The sequence below is a fragment of the Squalius cephalus genome, assembly GCF_949319135.1.
Source record: "Squalius cephalus genome assembly, chromosome: 16".
NCBI lineage: Eukaryota > Metazoa > Chordata > Actinopteri > Cypriniformes > Leuciscidae > Squalius > Squalius cephalus.
In genome coordinates, this window is record NC_137137.1 from 1,820,001 (window position 1) to 1,847,149 (window position 27,149).

General features: G+C 35.3%; 1 protein-coding gene across 1 annotated transcript in view; it reads right to left on the reverse strand.

Annotated features, from left to right (window-relative positions):
• Positions 1-2,736: 2,736 nt before the first annotated feature.
• dtx1 (deltex 1, E3 ubiquitin ligase) overlaps positions 2,737-27,149 on the reverse strand; it is a 43,952-nt gene continuing 19,539 nt past the window's right edge. Inside the window, exons 3-10 of the mRNA XM_079896530.1 lie at positions 26,065-26,773; positions 15,845-15,906; positions 14,673-14,834; positions 12,380-12,441; positions 12,133-12,291; positions 10,817-10,978; positions 7,816-7,905; positions 2,737-6,608 (exon numbers count right to left, since the gene is read on the reverse strand). Of these exons, the coding sequence (XP_079752656.1) occupies positions 6,384-6,608; positions 7,816-7,905; positions 10,817-10,978; positions 12,133-12,291; positions 12,380-12,441; positions 14,673-14,834; positions 15,845-15,906; positions 26,065-26,773 (1,631 nt within the window). The 3' untranslated portion in view covers positions 2,737-6,383. The remainder of the gene's footprint in view (positions 6,609-7,815; positions 7,906-10,816; positions 10,979-12,132; positions 12,292-12,379; positions 12,442-14,672; positions 14,835-15,844; positions 15,907-26,064; positions 26,774-27,149) is intronic.

The following is a 27,149-nucleotide window of genomic DNA, read 5'->3' on the forward strand; positions in this document are numbered from 1 at the left end:
GTTTTTTTGGCCAAATACAAATTTAAAATATTTGCTTTCTTGTGCAGTAATTTGCTTTTGTTGGTTTATTTGGACGGAGAGCATTTGCTGTTGACTATAAAACACGTTTACACAAAACTGTGTGAAACTATGTTTCTTTCTCTCAAACACACAATCCAGGAAGACCTCAAATAATTCATACAGAATTACATTTATGATTACATAAAGCTGACATTCAATATGTGCACTATAGCTCTGTGCCATTCATGAAATTTGACTAAATCAATTCTGATTTGACAGGAAATATTACCTGCTAATATTGTGCTGAGAATGAAAAATGAAAGTTAGAGCAAGAATCAGCTGTGAATTTTAAAATGCAAAAAAAAGAAAATTATGAAAAAAATCAGTAACACTTTATTTTAGTAATTTTTATGTTACATGTAATTACTATAGTATTAACTATAGATTATGCATAATTACATGCAACTATCCCTAAACCAAAACAAACCCTAATCCTACAGTAAGTACATGTAATATTACTCAGTGCCTAAATGCATAATTATAGTGTAACAAAGACACCTTCAAATAAAGTGAAAAAAATATCTCATGGTTTCATATATATATATATATATATATTATTTTATTTTTATTTTTTTACTTTTATATACACTACCATTAAAAAGTTTGGGGTCAGTAAGATTTTGTAATGTTTTTGAAAGTCTTTTCTGCTGCATTTATCTGATCAAAAATACAGTAAAAACTTTATTATTCAAATGTAAAATATCTGTTTTCTATGTGAATATATAGTAAAATGTAATTTATTCCTGTGATCAAAGCTGAATTTTCAGCATCATTAATGTACATCATTACATTATTATTAGTCTTCAGTGTCACGTGATCCTTCAGAAATCATTCTGATGATTTGATGCTCAAGAAACATTTATGATTATTATCAATGTTCATATTTTTGTGGAAACTGTGACATTTTATTTTTCAGGATTCTTTGATGAATAGAAAGTTCAAAAGAACATCTATTATTTGAAATAGAATATTTTGTAACATTATACATATCTTTACTGTCACTTTGATCAATTGAATGCGTCCTTTGCTGAAAGTATTCATTTCTTGAAAAGAAAAAAAAAATTCTTACTGACCCCAGTTCATATTCTCTAGACTTCTCGAGTCTCGAGACTTTATCTCGATTCTTTGAGGTGCTTTTTGAAACACAAATGATTGGTTTTCTTCATAATGATAATGTCTGTACATGATCATCACTCCTGCAGGTCAATATTCTCTCGTTTTAGAGCAAAAAACTGCTGACAAAACAGGAGAAATAAAGAGGCACTTCATTAAGGAAAAGTCCATCGAGCTTCTCACCGTCACTGGACATTAATAACACTGCCAATACCAAAACATCTGAGACAAAAGAGAAGAAGAAGAAGAAAAGAAAGAAAGGAAGAAGTCAAATCATTCTCCCTTTGCTCAAGGAGAGAGTTTATTTCACAGGAAACACAGACATGCAACAAGATCATAACAGATTCATTAAGACACGTATCATAAAAGCCCTTTGTATTGTTTCATCAAACAACGATTCGTCTGATATCTGAAATAGATCATGTTAATTCTATTGCCTGTAAGAGTCTATGACATGAAGAACAAGTCCATGCGCTGTTTATTTGACATCAATTTTTTTAATCCATCACTTGAGAGGCCGAATGAAAAACTAAAACAATTCAAAATCTTCCACAATATCATCATCAACCACCAATAACCTTTAAATAAACTCAGAAAGATCTGTGAGGAGAGCCGGTTTGAGGTTGTGACACACTTAAATGTGTGCCAGCTACACAATTATTCATCCGTATTCTCCTCAGAAAGCTTATTTCCTTCTGGGAAAGTTCCTATTTCAGTTCCGTCACAAACGCTTTTCATTACCGACGCTAATGAATCTGGGATGAGGCGGACGGATGTGTCTTTTTAGGCGCCGTATGGTCTGAAATCACCTGATAATAGTAAATCACACACTTTCCACACACATCTCGAATGTGTTCAAATCTCATGACCCGCATGCAGCCGAGAGACCCAGAGCGACCCGTCGGCGGAAATATCCAACAACCAAGTTATTTCGGGATGAACCATATGGACAGGTGATAAATGATCTAATCACGACTAATGAGGGGGGTCTAATTAATTAGTCACCTTTGAAAAGAGCGGCATGCTGGGTAAAAATAAAACATCCACCAGAATTGCATAATGCGCCAAAGTCACTCGTAAACTCATTTCCGTGAAATCCTGCGCAGAATATTTTCATCTCAGATCCATTTTATCATTTTCTCTTTGTAACATCTCTAGCAGAAACGGCACAGACTATGAAAACGATGAACAACACCAGATTAAAGCTACTACGGTACCTGTACAAACCCGCCACAGGATCTCAAACGTGACATTCATCACCTCAACTAAAGTTTCTTCAGTATTTGGGTTGTTGACGCGTCAAAGAGTGTAGAAATGCCTCATTCATTCATTCATTCATTATAAATTGTTAAATTTTGTGCTGTCAAATCGATTATTCGCGATTAATCGCATCCGAAATGTTTGTAAATATATATTTTTGGTGTGTGTGTGTGTGTGTGTGTGTGTGTATGTGTGTGTATATATATATATATATATATATATATATATATATATATATATATATATAATTGATTTGACAACACTAGTTGAATTTCAAATGGTTCAAAATCAAAACATTTAGGTCCATGTTATCGGTCAACAACCCATTTATTATAATCAAGATTCCTTTTTGATGCAAATAGCTTCAGAACTGCATTACTAATTTAGTTTTATTAGTAACTGAACAGATTTTTGAGGATTATAATCAACAAATAAAACTAAAAATGTAAAAAAAAATAAAAAAAAATTTCATTTAAATAAAATAAAGGTTGACTAAAATAAAATAAAACATAAAATTTAACTTTCAGAATTTCAAAATGAAATTTCAAAATTAAACTTAATTAAAAATTAAATTTAAAAATTACATTTCTAATTTCGGTTCAATTTAATAGTACTAAAATTAATAAAAACTGAAATAAAAGTTAATAAAAATGATATAGACATTTAAATAAAATAAATAAAAATGACAAAAATGACAAAATTACTAACTAAAATGAAAAATATAAAATAAAATGATCAGCAATTGTAAATTAAAATAACACACTCTCAGTTCTTAAAGGGACGTTTCATTCTCCGATCTGAAAGTTGGAGGTTTGTACAGGCAGATTTCGTTGTTCAGGAGCTCTTCAGTGATGTCAGACACATGTGAGCAGTGCTTGTATTAATGATAATGTTTAATATTCCCTGCAGATATATAAAGGTACACGACCCATTCGGGTGGGCAAGTTAAAGTCACACGAACAAACCCATTCCCACCGACATCATCGATAGCAACGCGATCATTGCTTGAACGGCACGACTAATATAAGACGCTCAGATCACGCTAACAGTCCCTGACGTTACTGACAAACTGTCAGATTTCACAAAAAAAGCATGTATCAAATATGTACACGTCTATGTGTGTGTGTGTGTGTGTGTGTGTGTGCAGATACATGTAGATGCACAAGTACATCATGTGTGTAAGTATAAAAATAATTTAAACACTTGAAAGATATATCACACTCTTAAATGTACGTGTATATATGTTGACTTCTATATATTGTACTCTATATAGTTCTTTAAAGCATTACAAGACGAAGATGCGAACAGACACAGTCAGAGAGTCGCTGCGTTTCGAGGAAGACTGAAGATCTGTGCGCCGTTCACACTGACACCGCTACTATATGATCAAATCCTAATGATTTAGAAGAAATTAACGCTTTAATTCAGTAAAGTTGCATTCAATTGATCAAATGTGGCATGTAGAATAATGTCACAAAAGATTCTGTTTCAAATCAACGCTGTTCTTTTGAACTTTCTATTCATCAAAGAATCCTGAAAGATAAAATGTATCGGTTTTCAACTGATAATAATCATAAATGTTTCTCGAACATCAGATCCTCATATTAGAGTGATTTCTGAAGGATCATGTGACACTGAAGACTGGAGTAATGATGCTGAAAATTCAGCTTTGATCACAGGAATAAATTACACTTTACTGTATATTCACAGAACAGATGATTTACATTATAATAATATTTCTGATATATTTTTGATCAAATAAATGCAGCAGAAAAGACTTGAGTTTTCAAAAAAACTTGTTTTGATGCGGGAAACACTGTCAGTGTGAACGGCGACTGTAAGATGACTGAAGTAACTCTCAGTTCACAGACCCAGAGAGACGAGAGAGAAGAAATCCTCTCTGACTCTGAACATCTCAAACCTTCACGAGATCAGAGCGTGATGATCACGCCACTGTAACCTCGAGACTTCACCGAACACCAGGCCTGTGTTCAGAACAGAATTTAACATACTACTATTTCTACAGTGTTAGAAGTATGTATGCGTTCACACTATGTGCATCGAATATGCATTTGTCAAACGGTGCGACTGGAGCACACTGTATGGGATACAGTATCCCACAATGCAATGCTCCTCAACCTCCAAGGACCCCATTCCTTTTTTTGATCTATGGGAACTCATAGTTTTTGTAAATTGGAAAAAAGCATCTAAAATATTTATTTAAATTTCAGGATTCCATAAGTTTTTGGAGCTTGATGTTCCTGCTCTTTTATCCCATGAATTTCCAGTCATTCGTAATTTAAGGATAATCATTATTACCTACAATTTCTACCCGGTAATATATCTTAGAGCTTAGCTTGTAAAATGTATATTCATTATAAAAATGCCAAAGGAGTTTTAAGATTTTATTAATTTACATAATCTTTCAAGGAACAGAATATATCTATAAATAACATACATCCCGGTTTTCCCAGGTTCTGTTATTTTAGTATCATTGCGATACCATTATCTTACAATATTTAGAATTTTAATCAAATTGTTTGTAATAATAATAATAATAAAAAAATTTACTAAAGTGTTTTTGTTTATGTCTATATAGTTTTCCCCCCCGTTTTTGATCAAATGAAACTAAATGAAAATGGGAAACCTTTTGGCAAACAGCTGAAATAAAATGAGTAGATTAATTTACATAATTTATTTTATTTCAGTTTTTTTTTTTTTTTTTTAGGTTTTACTAACTATAAAAACTTGATTCTTTAAAGACAAAAACATTTTGTTTACTTAAAATGAGAGAGAACTTGATTTTTAGCTGTTTTAGCTCATTTTAATGCTCGTTTTAGCTTAGTTTTTTTATTCTGCCATATCATAAATTGTTTAATTTATCTCACGGCCCCCTAGTGGTTGAGAACCACTGCAATATTTTCAATATGCGGTCATTAGACAACTATTTAAAACATTTCCCATGGAATAATACATACATTATAAAACTGTAACGAGTGTGCAGTAAAGTAGTATGCTAATATTCAATCCCAAACACAGCACACGACCACAAGCAAACCCGCCGGCAAGCAGAACGCCACACTCTCAGATTCATGACACAAAAGAGGAACAAAGCAAGATAGAATATGAATCATTGCATATTTCAAGAAGACTCATCTTATTCATTCTAAACGTTAAACTGCGTACAGAAGGATCCTGAAGCCTCAGTCCGCTCTGAGCTCCACGAGTCGGAGAGCTCAGTGATCTGAAGTGCACAAACATCAAAAACAGCCCCAGAATCTGCTAGCAGGATCCGTCCGCACCGTTTCCCTACAAACGCCAACAACTACAGGCCTCCTTTCATTATATACGCAGGCCAAACTGATAATGTTTCAAAGACTGGGATACCATCCCTGTCTGAAAGTGATGCGAAAAACAGCATGGAAACAAAAGATCCCCATGTTGTCTGAAGGAACTGACAGATACTGGGTGCAATGGTTGACCGGTATATCGGGATATATATCATCTGAAACCTGGCGATTTAGAGATTATCAGAGGTGTTGTTAGCTTAGCTTCAAATATCCCAGTGAATTTTGAAAGAATTAAGTAAGCATTTTTGTACTTTTAAAAAGCCTCTAAATCAGCATCTTTATCTTCATCCGTCGAGGCGTCGGCCATTGAAAAAAGCAATATCGGTCAACCAGTAATGTGTGTGTGTGTATATACAACTACCGCATGCACTTGGGTCTGAGCCCAGATGCATTATGGGTAGCCTCAAAAAAGAACGAGATAGAGAGAGATAGAGATAAAGAGAGAGGAACTGTGACTGTTGTTTTCTTCGCTCCATCATACACTCGTCTCTCACACGATCCTGACTCGAGTCAGCGAGGACCATCGTTCCCAGTCGGAGAGAGGTCTCTCCAGCGGTCAGAAACGCCTCAGGTCGAGGTGTGTGTGTGTGTGTGTGTGTGTCAGTCCTTCAGGTTGTCCTCTCCGACGCCCTGAGCGCTCAGTTCTCTCATCACGTTGTCCAGATAGTTGGGGTCGGGGTATCCATGGCCCGTCAGGTTGGTCCCGAACTCGGTCTTGTGGTGAATCTCGTTCCACACGACCGTGTCCGCCTCTCCTGTGGTGCTGGACGTCCCGATGGTGAAGATCAGTCGACGGTCCCACGCCACGATGAGCAACTTCAACACCTTCAAATAAGACAGTTATTAGCTGTGTGTTCACAACGTTCATGGGTTCAAGGGTTACTCTTTTGATGATGTTAAGCTGGTTATTTTAGTCGATAAAGTTTTAAATATGGATATTTTTCTTACACAAACACAATTCACTTCAGAGGGCCTTTATAAACCCGCCAGAGCCTTGTTAAGCACTTTAATATGAGTAGATGCACTTTTATCATGGACAGATGCACTTTTATGATGGACAGATGCACTTTTATGATGGATAGATGCACTTTTATGATGGACAGATGCACTTTTATCATAAATAGATGCACTTTTATGATGGATAGATGCACTTTTATGATGGATAGATGCACTTTTATCATGAATAGATGCACTTTTATGATGGATAGATGCACTTTTATGATGGACAGATGCACTTTTATGATGGACAGATGCACTTTTATCATGAATAGATGCACTTTTATGATGGACAGATGCACTTTTATCATGAATAGATGCACTTTTATGATGGATAGATGCACTTTTATGATGGATAGATGCACTTTTATCATGAATAGATGCACTTTTATGATGGATAGATGCACTTTTATGATGGATAGATGCACTTTTATCATGAATAGATGCATTTTTATGATGGATAGATGCACTTTTATCATGGATAGATGCACTTTTATCATGGATAGATGGATATGGCATTTATAATGTTACAAAAGATTCTATTTAAAATAAATGTTTTTTTAACATTCTATTCATCAAAGAATCCTGAAAGATAAAATGTGTCACAGTTTATTAACAATAATAATCATCATAAATGTTTCTTGATCATCAAATCCTCATATTAGAGTGATTTCTGAAGGATCATGTGACACTGAAGACTGGAGTAATGATGCTGAAAATTCAGCTTTGATCACAGGAATAAATTACACTTTACTATATATTCACATAGAAAACAGCAATTTTAGTCTGAAATAATATTTCACAATTTTTGAGCTAATAAAAGCCTTGCAAAACATTAAAACATCTTAATGATTCCCAACTTTTGAATAGTAGTGTGTGATGGTTGGCAGATCCCTATGGTGTTGTGACAGAACTACTTATTAAAAAAATTAAATGTTATATTTTCATATGGCCTCAAACAACACTAAATAATGAATGACCTAATGTTGAACCCGATAACCACAGTCTATGATTCACATCAGATCTTGAATCTCACCTTCCGGCCTTTCTCGTTGTCTGGCAAGTAGCAGTGTCGAGGAAATCCCCGCGCGCTGTACTTTTTCCCAGGATTGGGATGCTCCGTGGTCTGGATAAAACACACAGAAAACACACGCGGTCACACTTCACACACCGCTCGCTCAATTAGCGCGCAGCAGAGAGGAAGAGGCTAACGATGCCCTGAGGACTCGCGAGTGTGTGTGTGTGTGTGTGTGTGTGTGTGTGTGAAGATCTGTCCCGCTGCCACCACTCTCTCTGATCACATCACAGCTTCACATGAGCAGATCAAAGGCATACGCAGTAGAAAAGCATTAGTGGAGTGAATGAAGCATTATTATTATTATACTCAATCCCTCTCATCTCATAAACACCAGCGCATGCCTTTACAGGAATTACAGCCTGTGGCCTGAATATTAATGAAGATGCCTCATGAAGAAAAGGATTTTTCTTGCTCTTTTGAATTCGTTTGATGTGACATACTTGAACAGTCACAACCTCTGTTGGGATTAAACAGTGTTTATCACATCATTACTGCTAACACTGGGTCATTCACATGCACAAGTCTTAAAGACACAATAACACGAGTACTTTAATGATCAGAGTCAGAGAGACGATCATGGAAATCTGTTTTGGTGCAAGAATCCTTTCCTAACACTGTATGGATAATGCAAATGCATGTATAGAACAGGTTTAGTTAAATTAAACTAAAACTTAAACCATGCTTTTTTTTTTTTACTTGAAATAAAATAAAAATTACCTGAAATAAATGAAAAAAATTATTTTATTTCATCTAGTCACCAAAGCAACATTTCTCATTTTCATTAAAAAACAAAACAAAAACAATAACTAGTAAAAACAAACCCACACAACAAAATTACTAAAAAAGACAATTACAATGGAAAATAATAATTCAAAAAAAGATATCTGTATACACACACACACACAAAATATAAATATATAAATATATAAATAAATAAATATAAATAAATAAATATAAATAAATATATATATATATATATATATATATATATATATATATATATATATATATATATATATATATATATATATATATATATATATATATATATATATATATATATATACACACATACATACACACACATTACTGTTCAAAAGGCTTTTTTAAAGAAATGAATACTTTTATTCATCAAGGATGCATTAAATTGATCAAATTCCCAGTAAATATATTTATAATGTTACAAAAGACTCAATTTCAAATAAATGCTGTTATTTTGCACTCATGAAAGAATCCTGAAAAATAAAATGCATCACAGGATATAAACTACACTTTACTGCATATTCACATAGAAAACTGATGATTTACATTATAATAATATTTCACTGTTTTTACTGTATTTTTGATCAGATAAATGAACCCTTGGATGAGCAGAACTTTCAAAAACATAAAAAAGTCTCAATGATACTAAAATAACTCTGGCATAAAAAATAGATTTCTTGCCATGATGATGATGATGATATTATTGATGGAATATTTTTATCAAGATAATCTTGTGACGTCGGAGCTCAGAAAGCGAGTGGGTGTCCGATCATGTGAGAAACGAGAACCCGTTCGAGTTCTGCTACTGTCCTCATTGAACAGGAAATGAACTCAGCCACTTCCTGTCTCGCATATGGCAGAAACACGACCAGAAGCCACAAGCCCACAGGTCATTCTGCACAAACAGCTTGACATATTAAATATTGGTGCAAAGCATATCTCTACAAAAACTGGGCCAGAGAACAAAAGCTCCAGTCCCTCTTTATCATTTGTGCAAATAATTACTGTAATATCTGACAAAGTATTATAGACATATTTTTTTATCATACAGAATACAATAATTAGTTACTAGATTGTTGTTGTTTTGTTATTTCTGTCTTGTTCGCCCTGTTCATCGTCTCCTCGCTGTATTAGCAAATATGCACAATTTGATCAAAACATAAACATAAATGCAAGTTTTTTCTTTGTTCTCTCGATATATCTTTTTAGATTTTAGGGGACATGTTGTATTATTAAAAAGAAGTTTCCCTAGATTGCACTTCAATGCTGTGACCTTCATACCCATCTCTTATTAAAGTTTAAATAAATTACAAAAATAAAATAAAGCATAAAATAAAACCACTTCTATATATCTTGTACTGTTTACCTGAATGTTAAAATAAAATAATAAACTAAAAATTATAATAAAAAAATAAAATAAAATCTCTCACTAAAATAACACATTACTATTACATAAATATCAACTTTAAAAATAATTAAAAAAAATAAAAATAAAATAAAATCTCTCACTAAAATAACACAGATTACTATTACATAAATATCAACTTTAAAAATAATTTTAATACGAATCTTACACTTTAAAACTGTCACTTTTCTGAAGGCTTATATATATTAATTTTATTCATTTATCTTAATATTAACATTTAAAGACATATTTGTCTTATAAATAGCTTGAAATCTTCTATAAAATTATTATTTATAAATATATTTCTAAAAATAATACAAATTTCTTTAAAAAATTTATTTATTTTACTCACTAATATATATATTTAGAATCATCATCTTTTTTTTCCGAATCACTGCAAAACATGTTTTTCTTCCTCAGTGTTTCTGTCTTGTTTTCCAGCACAAATATCTAAACATTCTTAAATCAAGATACATTTACTGGAGAAGAAGCAAAACTAGTTCAGATATTAAGTCTTATTTAATGAAAAATATATCAAAATGAAGTGAGTTTGTTCTTGTTTTAAGCATAATTTTGATACATTTTACAGACTTAATATCTACACTCATTTTGCTTCTCCAGTAAATGTATCTTGATTTAAGAATGTTTAGATATTTGCATTGTTGTTTAGATGTTTGATTTGATATTTTAGATATTAGATATTTATGATAGTTTAGATATTTGTATTGTTGTATAGAATGTTTAGATAGTGCAGATTTGATAAGGAAAAGACATGGGTTCCTCTGAATATACCTGTATTCCAGCAGGAATGTCATAGACGATTCGGATGGTCTTGGTGTCGGAGTGTCCAGGCAGGGAATGGGGAATGACGTGGTACTCCATCTTCCCAGGAGGCTGTGTGCCGGTCTTCTCCCCGTAGATGGCCTTACAGGTGGGACACTGCAGACTGCCATCCTGAAACACATGAGGAAAACTCGTGGAGTCTCACAGTCTTTCACACCGATATTCATGCTAGTATTTGAAGCTCTGATGCTTTTTATTAATTAATTTTTACTTTTTTTAATTATTAATTTTTAAAATTAAATATATATATATATATATATATATATATATATATATATATATATATATATATATATTACTCACTTATATATTTCTTTACAATGTCTTTTTTTTTTTTTATCACTGCAAAACATGTTTTTCTTCCTCAGTGTTTCTGTCTCGCTTTCCAGTAAAAATATCTAAACATTCTTAAATCAATATACAGTAAATTTAAAAAAAATGAAGAAAACTCATGGAGTCTCACAGTCTCGGGATGTACCAACATCATTATTTAAATACTCTATTCACATATTTGTCACCCATGATTCATTTCTTCAACAACTGAATATCTAATAATAGGGGAGTTTGGAGAGTTAAAAAAAAAAAAAACATTTATTTTCTCCTTCGAGAAAAATAAAACAGGCCGAACATGAGTTTTAAGAAGGTTAAGCGATAATATGCACTTCAATTATATTAAACTGCCAAAAAAAAAAAAAATTCTAACCATTTCAAAATTATTTTACTAGCATTTTACTTACTTATATATTTATTTAGATTTTTTTTTGTAATCACTGCAAAACATGTTTTTCTTTCCTCAGTGTTTCCAGCACCAATACCTAAAAATTCTATAGAAAAATTCTAAGACATTAAGTCTTGTTTAATAAAAAATGATTCAAAATGAAGTGAATTTGTGCTCAAAACAAAAGAAAAAAATATCTTCTATTGGGGTCAGAAATTTCCTTTGAATTAAGTTTATTTTTCTGACTCCATTGGCAGATATTTATTCTTGTTTTAAGCTCAAACTGACTCAATATTGATACATGTTTCAGTCATTTTGCTTCTCCAGTAAATGTCTTGATTTAAGAATGTTTAGATATTTGTACTAGAAAACACTAAGATTTTGCAGTGTATTTGCAGTGCATTATGGGATGCATAGCTCATTAAAATGCATTTTTCAAATACTTTCCAGCTGCACATTAAATGTCCTAATATTGTGATTGATCTTGGTTTGGTTAAACTCTATAAAGATGAAGAAAAACAGACCAGAGTCTTCCTCTGGTTCTGACCTTATTGCCGTTGTTGTACATGGCCACCAGACACAGGAGATGGTACATGTGGCCACACTTTCCCAGTTTGCCGACCAGTTCGGGTTTGATGGCCTTGTAGCTCAGCACTCCCTCGTATCCGGACGCTGTGTTCAGCCTCTCCATGCAGATCGTGCAATCCTGACGGATATCAAACATGAGTAACACTGACAGACTTCTGCTGACCCAAGACCCGGTCACTCATTAATCACATGTGTGCGCGAATCACCTCGTCCGGAGCCGTTCTGACTTTCTCTGTGTACCGGCGAACAACATCCTCTGGGCTTTTCCCTGAAATAAAGAGACGAAACAAACAAATGATTCAGATTTAAATCACACAGACTTAACCACAGTGTAGTGCTTACTCTTGATACGTCAACTCTTTCTTTATCTATGACATTTTTTTTTAAACCATTCATAATTTGTTTACTTGCATAAAATAAAATAAAATAAAATAAAATAAAATAAAATAAAATAAAATAAAATAAAATAAAATAAAATAAAATAAAATAATTGTTGTTAAAATAATTTATTGGTTCTTAGTCTTTACAAGCATGTAAAAAATATATATATACTAGTATAAAAAATACAGAAATGAAATAATTAAATTGAATTAAACAATTTACATACACAAATAAAAAATATAAATAATGCATAAATAATAAAAAAATAAACAAGAAAAATTTAAGAAAACAATTTCCCTACACATTTGTGCAGTGTTAAGATGCTGACTTAAATTAATAAAATAAAACAAAATGTACAAAATAAAGAAATATACATAAATAATAAATTAAAATATAATGAAAAATGTTTACAATTTCTATACAGCTTTGTTTAGCTGTTTACTTGAATGTTTTAAAAATAAATAAATAAATAAATAAATAAATAAATAAATAAATAAAATAAAATAAAATAAAATAAAAACATAGTAAGCATAGTGATCCAGGTGTATGTTGTGTAATCCACTTCTACATACAAGATGTGGACTTGATGTGTATTTGACGGGGCGCTACAGAGTAACATTAATGTGCAGTTCTGAATAGGAGATGCTGTATAATAATGCTTTTAGCTAATAGCTATTTTGCAGCATTTGTCCCTGGTTCAGCTTTTACTAAGAACTCCAGAAACACCAGGTGGCAGACAGAAGCCGTGTGTTTATCTGGCTCCGTATGATTGTGGAAAACCAAAGACAAACTCCAGATTTTAAAGCTCTTCATTCTCTACACCTCTACTATATTGAAAGATGCTAAAGAGAAGATTTTCCAGATTTATTTCACAAATGTAGTCTTCAAACTCTGCTTGAAACAAGCGCTTCAGTGTTTATTCCTCAAAGCGTCTCGTGACCTTTAGCGCATGAACACACACCTGCTGTCGGGACTGCCAACACACACTGATTCCTGCCGCTTGACTATAGCAGGAGCGGACGCACGCGAGCGTGAAGCATGATGATGAGCAGATCAATGCTAACGTGCTTCACTGGTAATGCGCTTGTGTAAGAGAAACCTTGTTACTTTCCGTTGTTACTCGTTTCACACTCTGTGTGTAAAGTCTGTTCTGCTCAGATCAGCAAAAAAAGTGAGAGAATCAATCGCTAGACAAACACACACACACACACACACACACACAAGAATACAAGCAAACGCACACAGACACACACACTCATGCGCACACGCACACAGACACACACACACACACACACACTGACACACTTTCACGCGCGCACACATGCACACACACACGCACACAGACACAGACGCACATGCACTCATGCGCACACGCACACAGACAAACACTGACACTTTCACGCGCGCACACATGCACACACACACGCACACACATGCACGCACACACACACAAGCAAACACACACACGCACTCATGCGCACACGCACACAGACACACACACACTGACACACTTTCACGCGCGCACACATGCACACACACACGCACACACACAGACACACACGCACTCATGCGCACACGCACACAGACACACACACACACACTGACACACTTTCACGCGCGCACACATGCACACACACACGCACACACATGCACACACGCACACACGCACACACAGACACACGCACTCATGCGCACACACACACTGACACACTTTCACGCGTGCACACACACACGCGCACGCACGCACGCACAGACAGACAGACACACACACACAGACACTCACACACACAGACACACTGACACACTCTCTCACACTCACACACACAGACAGACACTCTCACACACACAGACAGACACTCTCACACACACACACTCACACTCACACTCACACTCACACTCACAGACACACTCTCTCACACACAGACAGACACTCTCACACACTCACACTCACACTCACACTCACACTCACACTCACACTCACACTCACACTCACACTCACACTCACACTCACACTCACACTCACACTCACACTCACACTCACACTCACACTCACACTCACACTCACACTCACACTCACACTCACACTCACACTCACACTCAGGGCCTCTGCTGCCTGACCTTTGCGCAGGTGTTTCTTCTTGGTCTTGCGTCGGATGCTGTTGATCCCCGGCACTGGTTTGATGTCGCTCTTGTTGAGCGCCGGCGGGTGCAGGACGGGCTTCGGGGCGCGAGTCAAACACACCGGGAGCCCGGCCGCGCACAGCAGGATCCCCGTCATCCCTGAGACACACACACGCTATATTACAGGCTTTCATATCATACAGTATCTGTGTGAAGCTTTCTTAACCCACGACAATAAAGCAGGTTTGCATCTGATCACTTTTTCTTCATTTATTCCTGATTTTGTCTTTTTTTTAATCATTCATTGGTACTTATTTTACTTGCATGTTATAATAAAAATATAAAATAAAATAATAAAACAGCATTATACACTTTTGTACAGAGTTAAGCTGTTTACTTGCAAAATAAAATAATATCACATTTTATATACCTTTGTAGAGAGTCATTACTTGAAAAATATGAAGAAAAAAAATCATAACTTTGCAGAGTTAAACTGTTTACATGCAAAATTAAATAAAATGAAAATAATAAAATAAATTAAACCATTTTTATATACCTTTGTACAGACTTATTACTTGTTTAATAACAACATTATAAAAAATAATATACCTTTGTACAGTTGTTTACTAGCAAAACTAAATAAAAATAACAAAAATTAAACAATTTTTATAAAGCTTTTGTACAGAGCTAAAATCTATCTATCTATCTATCTATCTGTCTATCTGTCTATCTGTCTGTCTGTCTGTCTGTCTGTCTGTCTGTCTGTCTATCTATCTATCTATCTATCTATCTATCTATCTATCTATCTATCCATCTATCTGAGGAGTTCAGAAGCAAAAGCCTCTAAGTGCCATCTGAAATTTTCTCCTAGAATGGTCATTCTTATCAAGCTCGTATATTTAAGTTCAGTAATTTCACTTAAATGACAATTAATAGGTAATCTTCACTGCCATTTAAGTGAAATTATTAACTTAAATATACGAGCTTGATAAAAATGATCATTCAAGAAGAAAATTTCAGATGGCACTTAGAGGCTTTTGCATCTGAACTCTTCATACACACACATACATTTAGTACAGAGTTAAGCTGTTTACTTGTAAAATATTAAAATAATATAATAAAAGTTGTGTTACTTTTACACTATTGAGCTGCGTGTTCTTGTGTTGTACCTGCTAAGGCCGGGTGGACGGGTCCCGGTCCAGTGAGATTCTTCACAGGGAGTGCAGGAACCCTGAACACAACAGACATCAACACACTCAATCTCCACTGAAACACTAGCAGCTGATGTTCAACAACAGACCGGCCAACCCTCTGATGATGAGAAATGAACACGCATCCAAAACACAGCCTAAAACTCACACGCTTCCTCATCCGCTCATGCCAGTGGAACCGTCCAATCAAATTAAGTTCTGAACGGACCAATCAGCATCCAGTGAGAAACACCGTGAGAAAAACAAGCAAGAAACACCGAAGCCTCCATCAGATCACACACATGTGAACAGAAAGCTAAAGATCTGCTCATCTGAATATCGTCTTAATTACATCAGCATCATTACAGCTTATCGGATCACATGAGGAACAAAAAATAATTAATTAATAAAGCACAGAAAATGAGATTTTCATCCCTGAGGAGAGAAGATCGGCCTATCCAGCTCATAAACAGCCATTCATCTCAAATCCAGTGAATCTCACTGTTGTTTACTTACAAGCCCGGATATCTTTCAGGCACAGGGGAAAATTAAAAACTAGTTTCAATTTCTAATCATATTTCAGCTATAAATGCAGCATCGTCATCATCGCTCATGATCTGGTTTCGTTTCTCTTGTTCACCCTGATTAGATCTGGTGGCTGAAACGACTTGCTATTGTAGGATGCAGGGTTATTAGAGTGTTTTTGTGAAGAGTTAAGGTTTTTAAGATAAGTTTACTTGCAAAATAAAAAAATACAAATATGAATTAAAACTATAATAGCATATCCATTATATTAGAGTAACACTGCTAGGATGTTGTGGGTGGTTGCCAAGGTGTTGCTATGGGGCTGCATTGGAATGATAATTATTTAGATCCAGGCCGCTTCAGTCTGTTTATGTTCATACATAGTTTTTATGGATAAATAAACATTATAACAAATGGTTATAAGCAATTTGATTTAATATTGAATTTCACTCTGCACAGAATGTGTTTCTGACATCTAGATGAGTGAATCCTGATTTAAACTGAGTAATATATATATATATATATATATATATATATATATATATACACACACACAAACCATGTCTAGAATCCTGATTTAAACTGAGTATATATACAGTATATGTATATATATACAAACCATGATACTGAATGTTTAACAAAGTTATTTGAAACTCCAAAGTACTTCAATTAGCCTGTTGGTCATCTAATAAATGGAATTATAAAAATAAATGTTAAAAAAAATCAACAGAAATCATAATATATAAATATATATATAATTCAATTTATATATATATATAAACATTTTAAAAAATAAAAATAAAAATATTTTGTTCAACTATACGTTCAACTATACGGTCTATACGTTAAAATGATTACTTAAGATGTTTGAAATGTACATTTGATAAATTGAATTATTACATTACTCAAATAAAATAAAATAAAAATAATAAAATAAAATAAAATAAATTATCTTCTCAATTAGCCTATAGGTCATTTAATAAATGGAATTATTACATAACTCAATGAATTAATAAAATAAAAATAAAAAATAAAATATATATAGAAAAAAAAATTCACCCTAATTGGCCTATATGTTAGATTAATAATGAATATGTTTGAAATGTACATCTGATAGAGGAGTTATTAGACCTCATAACTTAAAGTAAAAAACGTTGTACAGGGTTAAACTGTTCACTTGTTGTTTACATTCAAATCAAACAAAGTGAAACCATTTCTATACACCTGCAAACAGAGTTAAGCCGTTAACATGGAGTAAAACAGAGCGTCTCATATCAACACGCATCAGGAAACGTTCACACTCGTCTCGCTTCATGTCTTATCTCTCCTCTGCTAAACATCTCAAAGCCTTCAGTCGTGATCGAGTCACTGAACCAACATGAGAACGGTCCTACCGTCTGTCCTCCGACGAGTCTTCATCCGAATCCATCATCTCCAGCTCTCGTTAAACAACACACACTTCCTTTTCTGATCTCACACTCGCTCACAGGAAGTGAAACAGGAAGTCAGTCGTTGAGTTGAAGAGAACTATGAAACTGTTAGTGTTTATATGTAAAGCCAAACACAACACTGAGATGGGGCAGATCTTTAGAAAACCTGCGTCAAACACACTTACGTCAGCACTTCGACGCACTAAACGATTAACACAGATCTGAATTACAACACATAACACTATGAATCATACATAGGCCTATATTCATAATGGAAGGGATGATCTATGAACTTCAGACTGAATGATTCTGCTCAATTCTACACTCTAAAAAATGCTGGGTTGTTTTAACCCAATTTTGGGTCAAATATGGACAAACTCAAACATTGGGTTAAAAATGTAATAAAAAAATGTAATCCGATGGCTGGGTTTGTCCATATTTGACCCAAACTTGGGTTAAAGGTCCCGTTCTTCGTGATCCCATGTTTCAAACTTTAGTTAGTGTGTAAAGTTGTTGTTAGAGTATAAATAATATCTGTAAAATTATAAAGCTTAAAGTTCAATGCCAAGCGAGATATTTTATTTAACAGAAGTCGACTACATCGAACGCTTAGTTTGGACTACATCCCTCTACATCCTGCTTTAATGACGTCACTAAAACCGTTTCTTGACTAACCTCCGCCCACAGGAACACAGGCGTATTGATGGCGAAATGTCAACAGACGTGGTTGATGTTTATCTATAATCGGATACCGCAAAAGTTTAATTCGAAGTTGTTAGTTTGCTCTGTCCATTTCACCACGGACTGTTTTTCTAACCTGGAATATCAAGCACAGGCTTCTCTCAGCGTTTCATACTGACGAAGGGGGCAATTTCAACTATATTGCAGCAAGCGGTAAGTAGTGATTTAATATGGAAGTAGTGATCAACTTCACATCGTTCATTTCTCTTAGTAGGATGAAAATAATCTTACTTAAACTGTGATTAATATACAGAAAGCGATCAAAGAACAATCCCTTTCCAATCGCCCGAGCTGTCAATCACACAGCGCGAGTTTATCTGGACTCTTGCCAAAACTCGTTATGAAATCAATGACGCTGTTACACTGCACAACGAAGCTCTTACTGTATTTATATGCCTCATGTTTGCATTGGTGAAATCATTAGTGAGAGTGCAGAAACTGCATTGCAATGATAAGATCTTTCACGCGATCAACAGACTGTCATCTGCTCAATGCTCATCACTGCAACCTTTTATGTGATTGAAATAGATCTAAATACTTAAAAAAACTTCTCACGATTCGTTAATCCAGATAGCTGTAATAGTAAAAACGTATAAAAGCTGTAATAGTAAAAGTTTTCCAGATAGTTCCACATGTAATGCCAGATATTTCATATGCAAGCATGTCAGCCAATCACAGCAGAGGGCGTTTACACTGAAGTCTCACAGCAGACACGCCCCTTCAAACAGAGCGTTCAAATCAGAAGATGAAATCAGGCTAGGAAATATGCCTTTTATTTCTAAATTATAAAAAAATTTGATCTAAAAAACATACTAACATTATAAGGGCACCCCAGGAAACATTATAAAATAATAAAATAATCCAGGGAATGGGACCTTTAAAACAACCCAGCATTTTTTAGAGTGATATTCAAGTGTTTGTGTGGAAGCTATTACTGCATATGTGACCCTGGACCACAAAACCAGTCACATTTTTGGAAATTGAGATTTATTGATCATATGAAAGCTGAATAAATAATCTTTCCATTGATGTGTGGTTTGTTATGATATGACAATATTTGGTCGAGATACAACTATTGTAAATCTGGAATCTGAAGGTGCAAAAAAAATCGAAACATTGAGAAAATCTCCTTTAAAATTGTTCATTTATGTTGGCGATTGTGCAGCATTCACTCACAGAAGTACATATTTTATATATTTATGGTAGGAAATTTACTAAATATCTTCATGGAACATGATCTTTACTTAATATCCTAATGATTTTTGGCATAAAAGAAAAATGGATAATTTTGACCCATACAATGTATTGTTGGCTATTGGCACAGATATACATTTTTGGTAGAGTAGATTAATACGTCATATGAAACTGACGAATTGTATTTGTGTGCACTCACAGTAATTAAATATTGTGCGTTCTGTCGCCGCGGTCTCTGTGAACTTGAGCGCATCAAACAATAACCCGAAACTCAGCATGAACACAGACGTGAGAAACACATCTGTCGAAAGCTTGAGCTTCTATTTTAATGAACCGATTCAAATGGAAAACTATTATTCTCAGATTATGTTATGAAGCGTGGATATAGACGCGTGCACTTCTGCGGAGATGACGAGTCATGATCGTCGACTTACACAGAAAACACTCGTTTATCTGTAAATTATTCAAATGTTCACAGTCTCCTTGCTGTGACTCGTTCATCATCATCGGTTTAGCCGGAGCGCTGTGGAGAGCTTTCTGAGCGCTGAGGAGGCTGTGTACAGGATAGGATATTAAAGGCTCATTGTTATGATTCGGCTTATTAATAGCCTATACACATGATTAATCGACTAATCACTTAAATGAACGACTTCTAGTTAACTAGAAAAATCTTTAGTCGAGGGCAGTCGTATAGATTACATTATGATAACATATAACACAACACAACGTAACGTAACAATATCATAACATAACATAATATACTGTTACACAACAAACACAACATAACATACTGTAACACAGGGTTTCTCAAACTTTTTGTGTGTGTGGACCACTATTTGTAATCAAGAATTTTCGCGGACCACCTCATAATAAAATATGTCTCAGAGTCCTACCTGAATTAATCCGCACCTCTAAATAGGCTTACTAGCACTAAAACTATCATTGGTCATCATATCAGTACAACAGGCTTGTTAGAAGAAAGTTTACTGCACACAACGGCTGCCACATATATTTATTTATTTACTGAAGCGCCCGAGGGCATAATCAGGTTCATTTGAACAACATGCTTATTTCCATAGCAATGGAGTATGAAATCTATACAGTAATAAGAACACTGGAATATAGTCAACATTTCAAAACCTTTGGCGATTTTAGGGGATTATTAACCTTCAGAGTTTTACAAGTCCTCAAAAAGTAGCCTACCTAGGCTTGAGTTTGTCCACTTAACAGCACATCCGCAAAACATTTCAGAAACGCGAAATCAAGAAACTAACTGGAAATTAAAATAATAACAGGCCTTATTCATTCCATTTAACATTTCGTTTCATATAAACTGCCTAAATGCCACTGTGCGTTCATAGCGCGTCAAATTAAAAAAGGATATGTCAAATTCGCGCCTGCCGCGTCTAGTGATACGCTTGACCACTTTGTACCAATTCGCGCGTCAAGAGCGAAATTGACGCGCGTAAAAACAAAAGTTTGAAGCGAAATTTCGTCCGTTGTGAACGCACCATTAAAGGCTATGCGTGTGATGTGATAATGAGATTTGCCTCTGCCCTTTTCTCTTCAGAGAACCTGTTGCTATCCACCGAACCAATGTTGTGGTTCTAACGGCACTGAACTTGAATGTCACGGCAGAACACCACTAGGCTATTTTAGTAATCACACAATAACTTGACAATTTAATTAAAATGTTATATCAATATAGGCCTACATATTCTTTTTACTTTTTTTAATGGGAATTTCCTAGTAAAATGAAGGTAAAAAATATATATTATTTTATATTTTATTTTGCCTTTCCACGGACCACCTGCAGTACCCTCACGGACCACTAGTGGTCCGCGGAGCACAGTTTGGGAATAGCTGCTGTAACACAACACAATGTAACATACTGTAACAACAAACACAACACAATGTAACATACTGTAACAACAAACACAACACAATGTAACATACTGTAACACAACAAACACCACAATGTAACATACTGTAACACAACAAACACCACAACAAACACAACGTAACATACTGTAACACAACTTAACATACTGTAACAAACACAACACAATGTAACATACTGTAACACAACAAACAACACAAACACAACGTAACATACTGTAACACAACACAATGTAACATACTGTAACAACAAACACAACAATGTAACATACAGTAACACAACACAACGTAACATACTGTAACAACAAACAACACAATGTAACACTGTAACACAACAAACAACACAACACAATGTAACACTAACACAACAAATACAACGTAACATACTGTAACACAAACACAACACAACTTAACACTGTAACAACAAACACAACACAATGTAACATACTGTAACACAACAAACAACACAACCCAATGTAACATACTGTAACACAACAAACACAACGTAACATACTGTAACACAACAAACAACGCAACACAAAATAACATACTGTAACACAACAAACACAACACAATGTAACATACTGTAACACAACAAACACAACACAACAAACACAACGTAACATACTGTAACACAACGCAACACAACATAACACTGTAACACAACAAACACAACGCAACACAACATAACACTGTAACACAACAAACACAACGCAACACAACATAACATACTGTAACACAAACACCACAACGTAACATACTGTAACACAACACAACGTAACATACTGTAACAACAAACAACACAATGTAACATACTGTAACACAACAAACAACACAACACAATGTAACACTGACACAACAAATACAACGTAACATACTGTAACACAAACACAACACAACTTAACATACTGTAACAACAAACACAACACAATGTAACATACTGTAACACAACAAACACAACGTAAAATACTGTAACACAACAAACAACGCAACACAACATAACATACTGTAACACAACAAACACAACACAATGTAACATACTGTAACACAACAAACACAACACAACAAACACAACGTAACATACTGTAACACAACGCAACACAACATAACACTAACACAACAAACACAACGCAACACAACATAACATACTGTAACACAAACACCACAACGTAACATACTGTAACACAACAAACACAACACAATGTAACATACTGTAACACAACAAACACAACATAACACTGTTACACAACTAACACAACATATAATACAACATAACGACATACTGCAACACAACAAACACAACATAACATACTGTAACACAACACAACAAAACACAACATAACATACTGTAACACATCAAACACAATGTAACATACTGTAACAACAAACACAACACAATGTAAAACACTTTAACAACAATAACATAACGGAACATAACATACTGTAACAACATAAAACACAACATAACATACTGTAACAACTAACGCAACAAACACAACATAACAGACTGTTACACAATACAAGAACATGACATAACACAACACAACATACTGTAACACAACAAACAGAACACAACAAAAAAATTATTCTGCTAAATAGGCCTATTGATTACGTTATGATGAGGTATATAAGATAAGATAAGATGCCCTTATTCTAACGGGTCTCACTTTAATTTTTAACTTCAAAATAAAAACGTTCGTTACTATACAAAACTAAATGAATTACTGCATTCACATTAACAAATAGACATGAAAACATTAATATGCAAAATAAAATAAATGCACAGATCACTGACACTCACTAACCTCAAAACTCTTCAGAGGGAATTAATCTCACAAACGTTCATGTTCAGTGAAAAGTGAATCGCATAAATGAGTCGAGAGGAAAACTGAACTCTGGTGTTCTGGTGAAACTGTGGATCTCGTACCACGGTGCGTTCGTGGCATCAGAATCTGTGCGACTCTGCCCTCTAGTGGCGGTGCAAAATCACACACTTCCTTCGGTATGACCGGCCTCAAAACATCATAACCAGGAGTGTTTCTAGCCTTTCATCATCAAATGGATTGGATACATTTCTTTTGATCCTGTTATTAATATGGGATATAAATGGTCTTTATCTGCAATAGAGTCGTTCACAAGCTGCATGTACAATAAAGATCTGCTTCATTGCTGACAAACGATAGAAGACATTTCCTAAAAGGGATTGCAGGTAAAAATCACTTCATCTGATGCTCTTTGTGTTCTCTGTTTTTAAAAGTATCCTGGTATTATTTCAATGTAACTGCTAGAAACTGAGTGAAGTCAAGTCAAGTTTATTTATATAACGCTTTTCACAATACAGATTGTATTAAATTCAATGTGTATTGTGAAAAGCAGCTTCACAGTATTAAATTAAAATAATTCATCAATGTATTATTGATTCATTCGTGAACTGAGCGAATGAATCAAACTGAGCCGTTTGAAAAGTTCAAAAGTGATTCATTCGCGAATATAGCATCGTCTGATTTTGAACAGCTGATTCCACAGCAAAAAAAATGAGTTTCTAGCTTAGTATTTTTGTCTTTTTCCACTACAAACAAAGTACTTTTGCTTCTCAAGCAGATGTATCTTGATTTAAGAATTTTTAGATATATGTACTGGAATAAAAGAAGAACATCGAGTGAAAACACAACATGATTGCTGGAACACTGTCCGGGAAAATGATTCTCAGGTTGTATATCTTCATTGTTCGACAAGGATTTATCAGTATTTATTATTTATCAGGGGTAAACGCCGCAGTAAAAAGGGTCAAAATAGTTTCAGACAGATAGTGAAACCTGTTAAACAGCTAATTGTTCACCAGACTTCACCATTTCAGTGGTAGAGAACAGACAATGTAATTGCATTAGTATGAAAACCTATGAGAGATGTTCACTGTTGTAGTCTGTGTGTGTGTTCATGTCACACAGCTGAGAGATCGACAGTGTGTTTACTGCACGTGATGCTTGTTTATACCACGCTATCTGCATGAGTGTGTGTGTGTGTGTGAACCACGCTCATCCTGTGTGTGGAACCGCTCGCCTGGGAACAATGCAAACTTATCTGCCTTTACACTCTTTCTCTCTCAGTCTCTCTTCGTCTCTGCGCCGCTCTCTGTGTTTCTGCTGAAGTGTGTTTGTGGTTTCAGCGCAACTTCACATTTCCTAGGATTTACAGCCCTTCATTAGGTGCTTTACTGTGTGTGTGTGTGTGTGTGTGTGTGTGTGTCTCTCTCTCTGCTGAGGCTCCGTTTTGCCTTGATCCATTATTCATCTTCCCCCTGTGTATCACAGCCTGGATGGCAAACGATTCTCACACACACACACACACACACTCGCATGCGGTTTAACTCGACCAAAGACACACTCAAACAATGATTTTCACACGCTCAGAGGAAAGGACAAGATTTATAGATGCATTACAGCAACAATGCGTTTGAGTGTGTGTGTGCGCGCGTGTGTGTGTATGTGAGAGAGAGAGAGAGAGAAAGAAAGAGAGAGAGAGAGAGAGAGCGCGAGAGAATGTGTGTGTGTGTGTGTGTGTGTGTGTGTGTGTGTGTGTGTGTGTGTGTGTGTGTGTGTGTGTGTTTCACAGAGTGTTTGACTGATTCACTGTCACAGTGCAAAAGGACACTATTGATTATTTCCCTGTTCGAGGCAATCAATCTCTACAAAACTGAAAAGCATCAATAAACAAAGAAAAGTGATGCAAAAAGAGTGCAAACAGCTCAAAATAAAGATATTCAAATGAATCGTACATAAATCTATCCATCTATCTATCAATAGAAAGTATGATAGAATGATAGATAGAACAATAGATAGAACAATACATAGAACAATCAAATGATAGATAGATCGATAGAATGATAGATCGATAGATCGATAGAATGATAGATTGATAGATAGATAGAACGATAGATGGAACGATAGATGGAACGATAGATGGAAAGATAGATAGATAGATTGATAGATAGATGGAACGATAGATAGATGGAACGATAGATAGATGGAACGATAGATTGATAGATTGATAGATGGATAGATGGATAGACAGACAGATAGACAGACAGATAGACAGACAGATAGACAGACAGATAGACAGATAGATAGATAGATAGATAGATAGATAGATAGATAGATAGATAGATAAATAGATAGATAGATAGATAGATAGATAGAACGATAGATTGATAGATTGATAGAAGGATAGATGGATAGATGGATAGATGGAACGATAGAACGATAGATAGAACGATAGATAGAACGATAGATGGATGGATAGATGGAATGATAGATGATAGATAAATAGACAGACAGATAGACAGATAGACAGATAGATAGATAGATAGATAGATGGATAGATGGATAGATGGATAGATGGATAATCTCTTACCCTGGAGGAATGGATCCTCTGCTCGTTGTCACCGTGATCCGCTGCGTTCCCGGCCGGTTCAGATTATTCTGCCCGTTAATAGTAAGCGTGTGATTGGTCGGAAGCGTCACGAGCGCAGGAACGCACGAGAAACTCCCCCCGTTCATCTCCATCTTCCCACCTCCACCTCCACCGACCTTTATGTTGTTATGGTGTCCCCTAGCAACAGTCGTCGTGGGCGACCAGAGGGAGGAGCCAGCGAAGGTGTTGCTCTGCCTGACGACAGCATTCGTCGGGTCCGTCCCGTAGAGTCGTCGTCTCTGCTGCAGAGCCAAGATGGCGTTCGACGCGGCCCGTGTGCTGTGGACCAGCATGCACTGCTGGCATGTGCACGGGGTTCCCGAGTTGGTGCCCACGGGCCAGGACTGGGATTTGGGGATTGATCCGGCGATTAGCGGATACGCGAGGTCCATCCGCCGACGAATGCGCCGCTTTCTCTGACTCTGCCGGTTGGTTTGGGACATCCCGTCGAAGTCCACCAGGTAGCAGAAGCCCAGCGAGCTCAGGTCCAGCCAGGGGTGCTGCTTCTCGTACGCGTTCTGGATGCTCACGCACAACTCCATGTCATAAGGAGTCCAGGATCCACAGTCGTTTTCCCATTCCCACACGATGCCCTTTCCCGGAGACGAGGACGGGTCGTAGAAATTGCGCTGGACGGGGCGCATTGTGCCTGTAGAGAGAGAGAGAGTGAACTGATGAAGAACTAATACAGTGAACTAATGCAGTGCAAGATAAAAGCATCTGCCAAATGCATTAAAATGTCAATGTAAAAAACTTTACTCATTTATCAACCCTGTTCTCACTTAGCAAAACATGTCTTGTTTTCCAGCACAAATGTCTAAGCATTCTTAAATCAAGATACATTTCCTGGAGAAGCAAAATCACTGAAGATATTAAGACTTGTTTAAAATAAACAAGCTTTTAATGTTGTTTATGTGTCTATGTGGTGTTTTTAATACGCTTTAAGACAAACCATGTGTAAGTTCATAAGTCGACAGCATTGCTGAGTATTTCCTCCTTAAAACTGCAGTGAACCAAAGACAGTC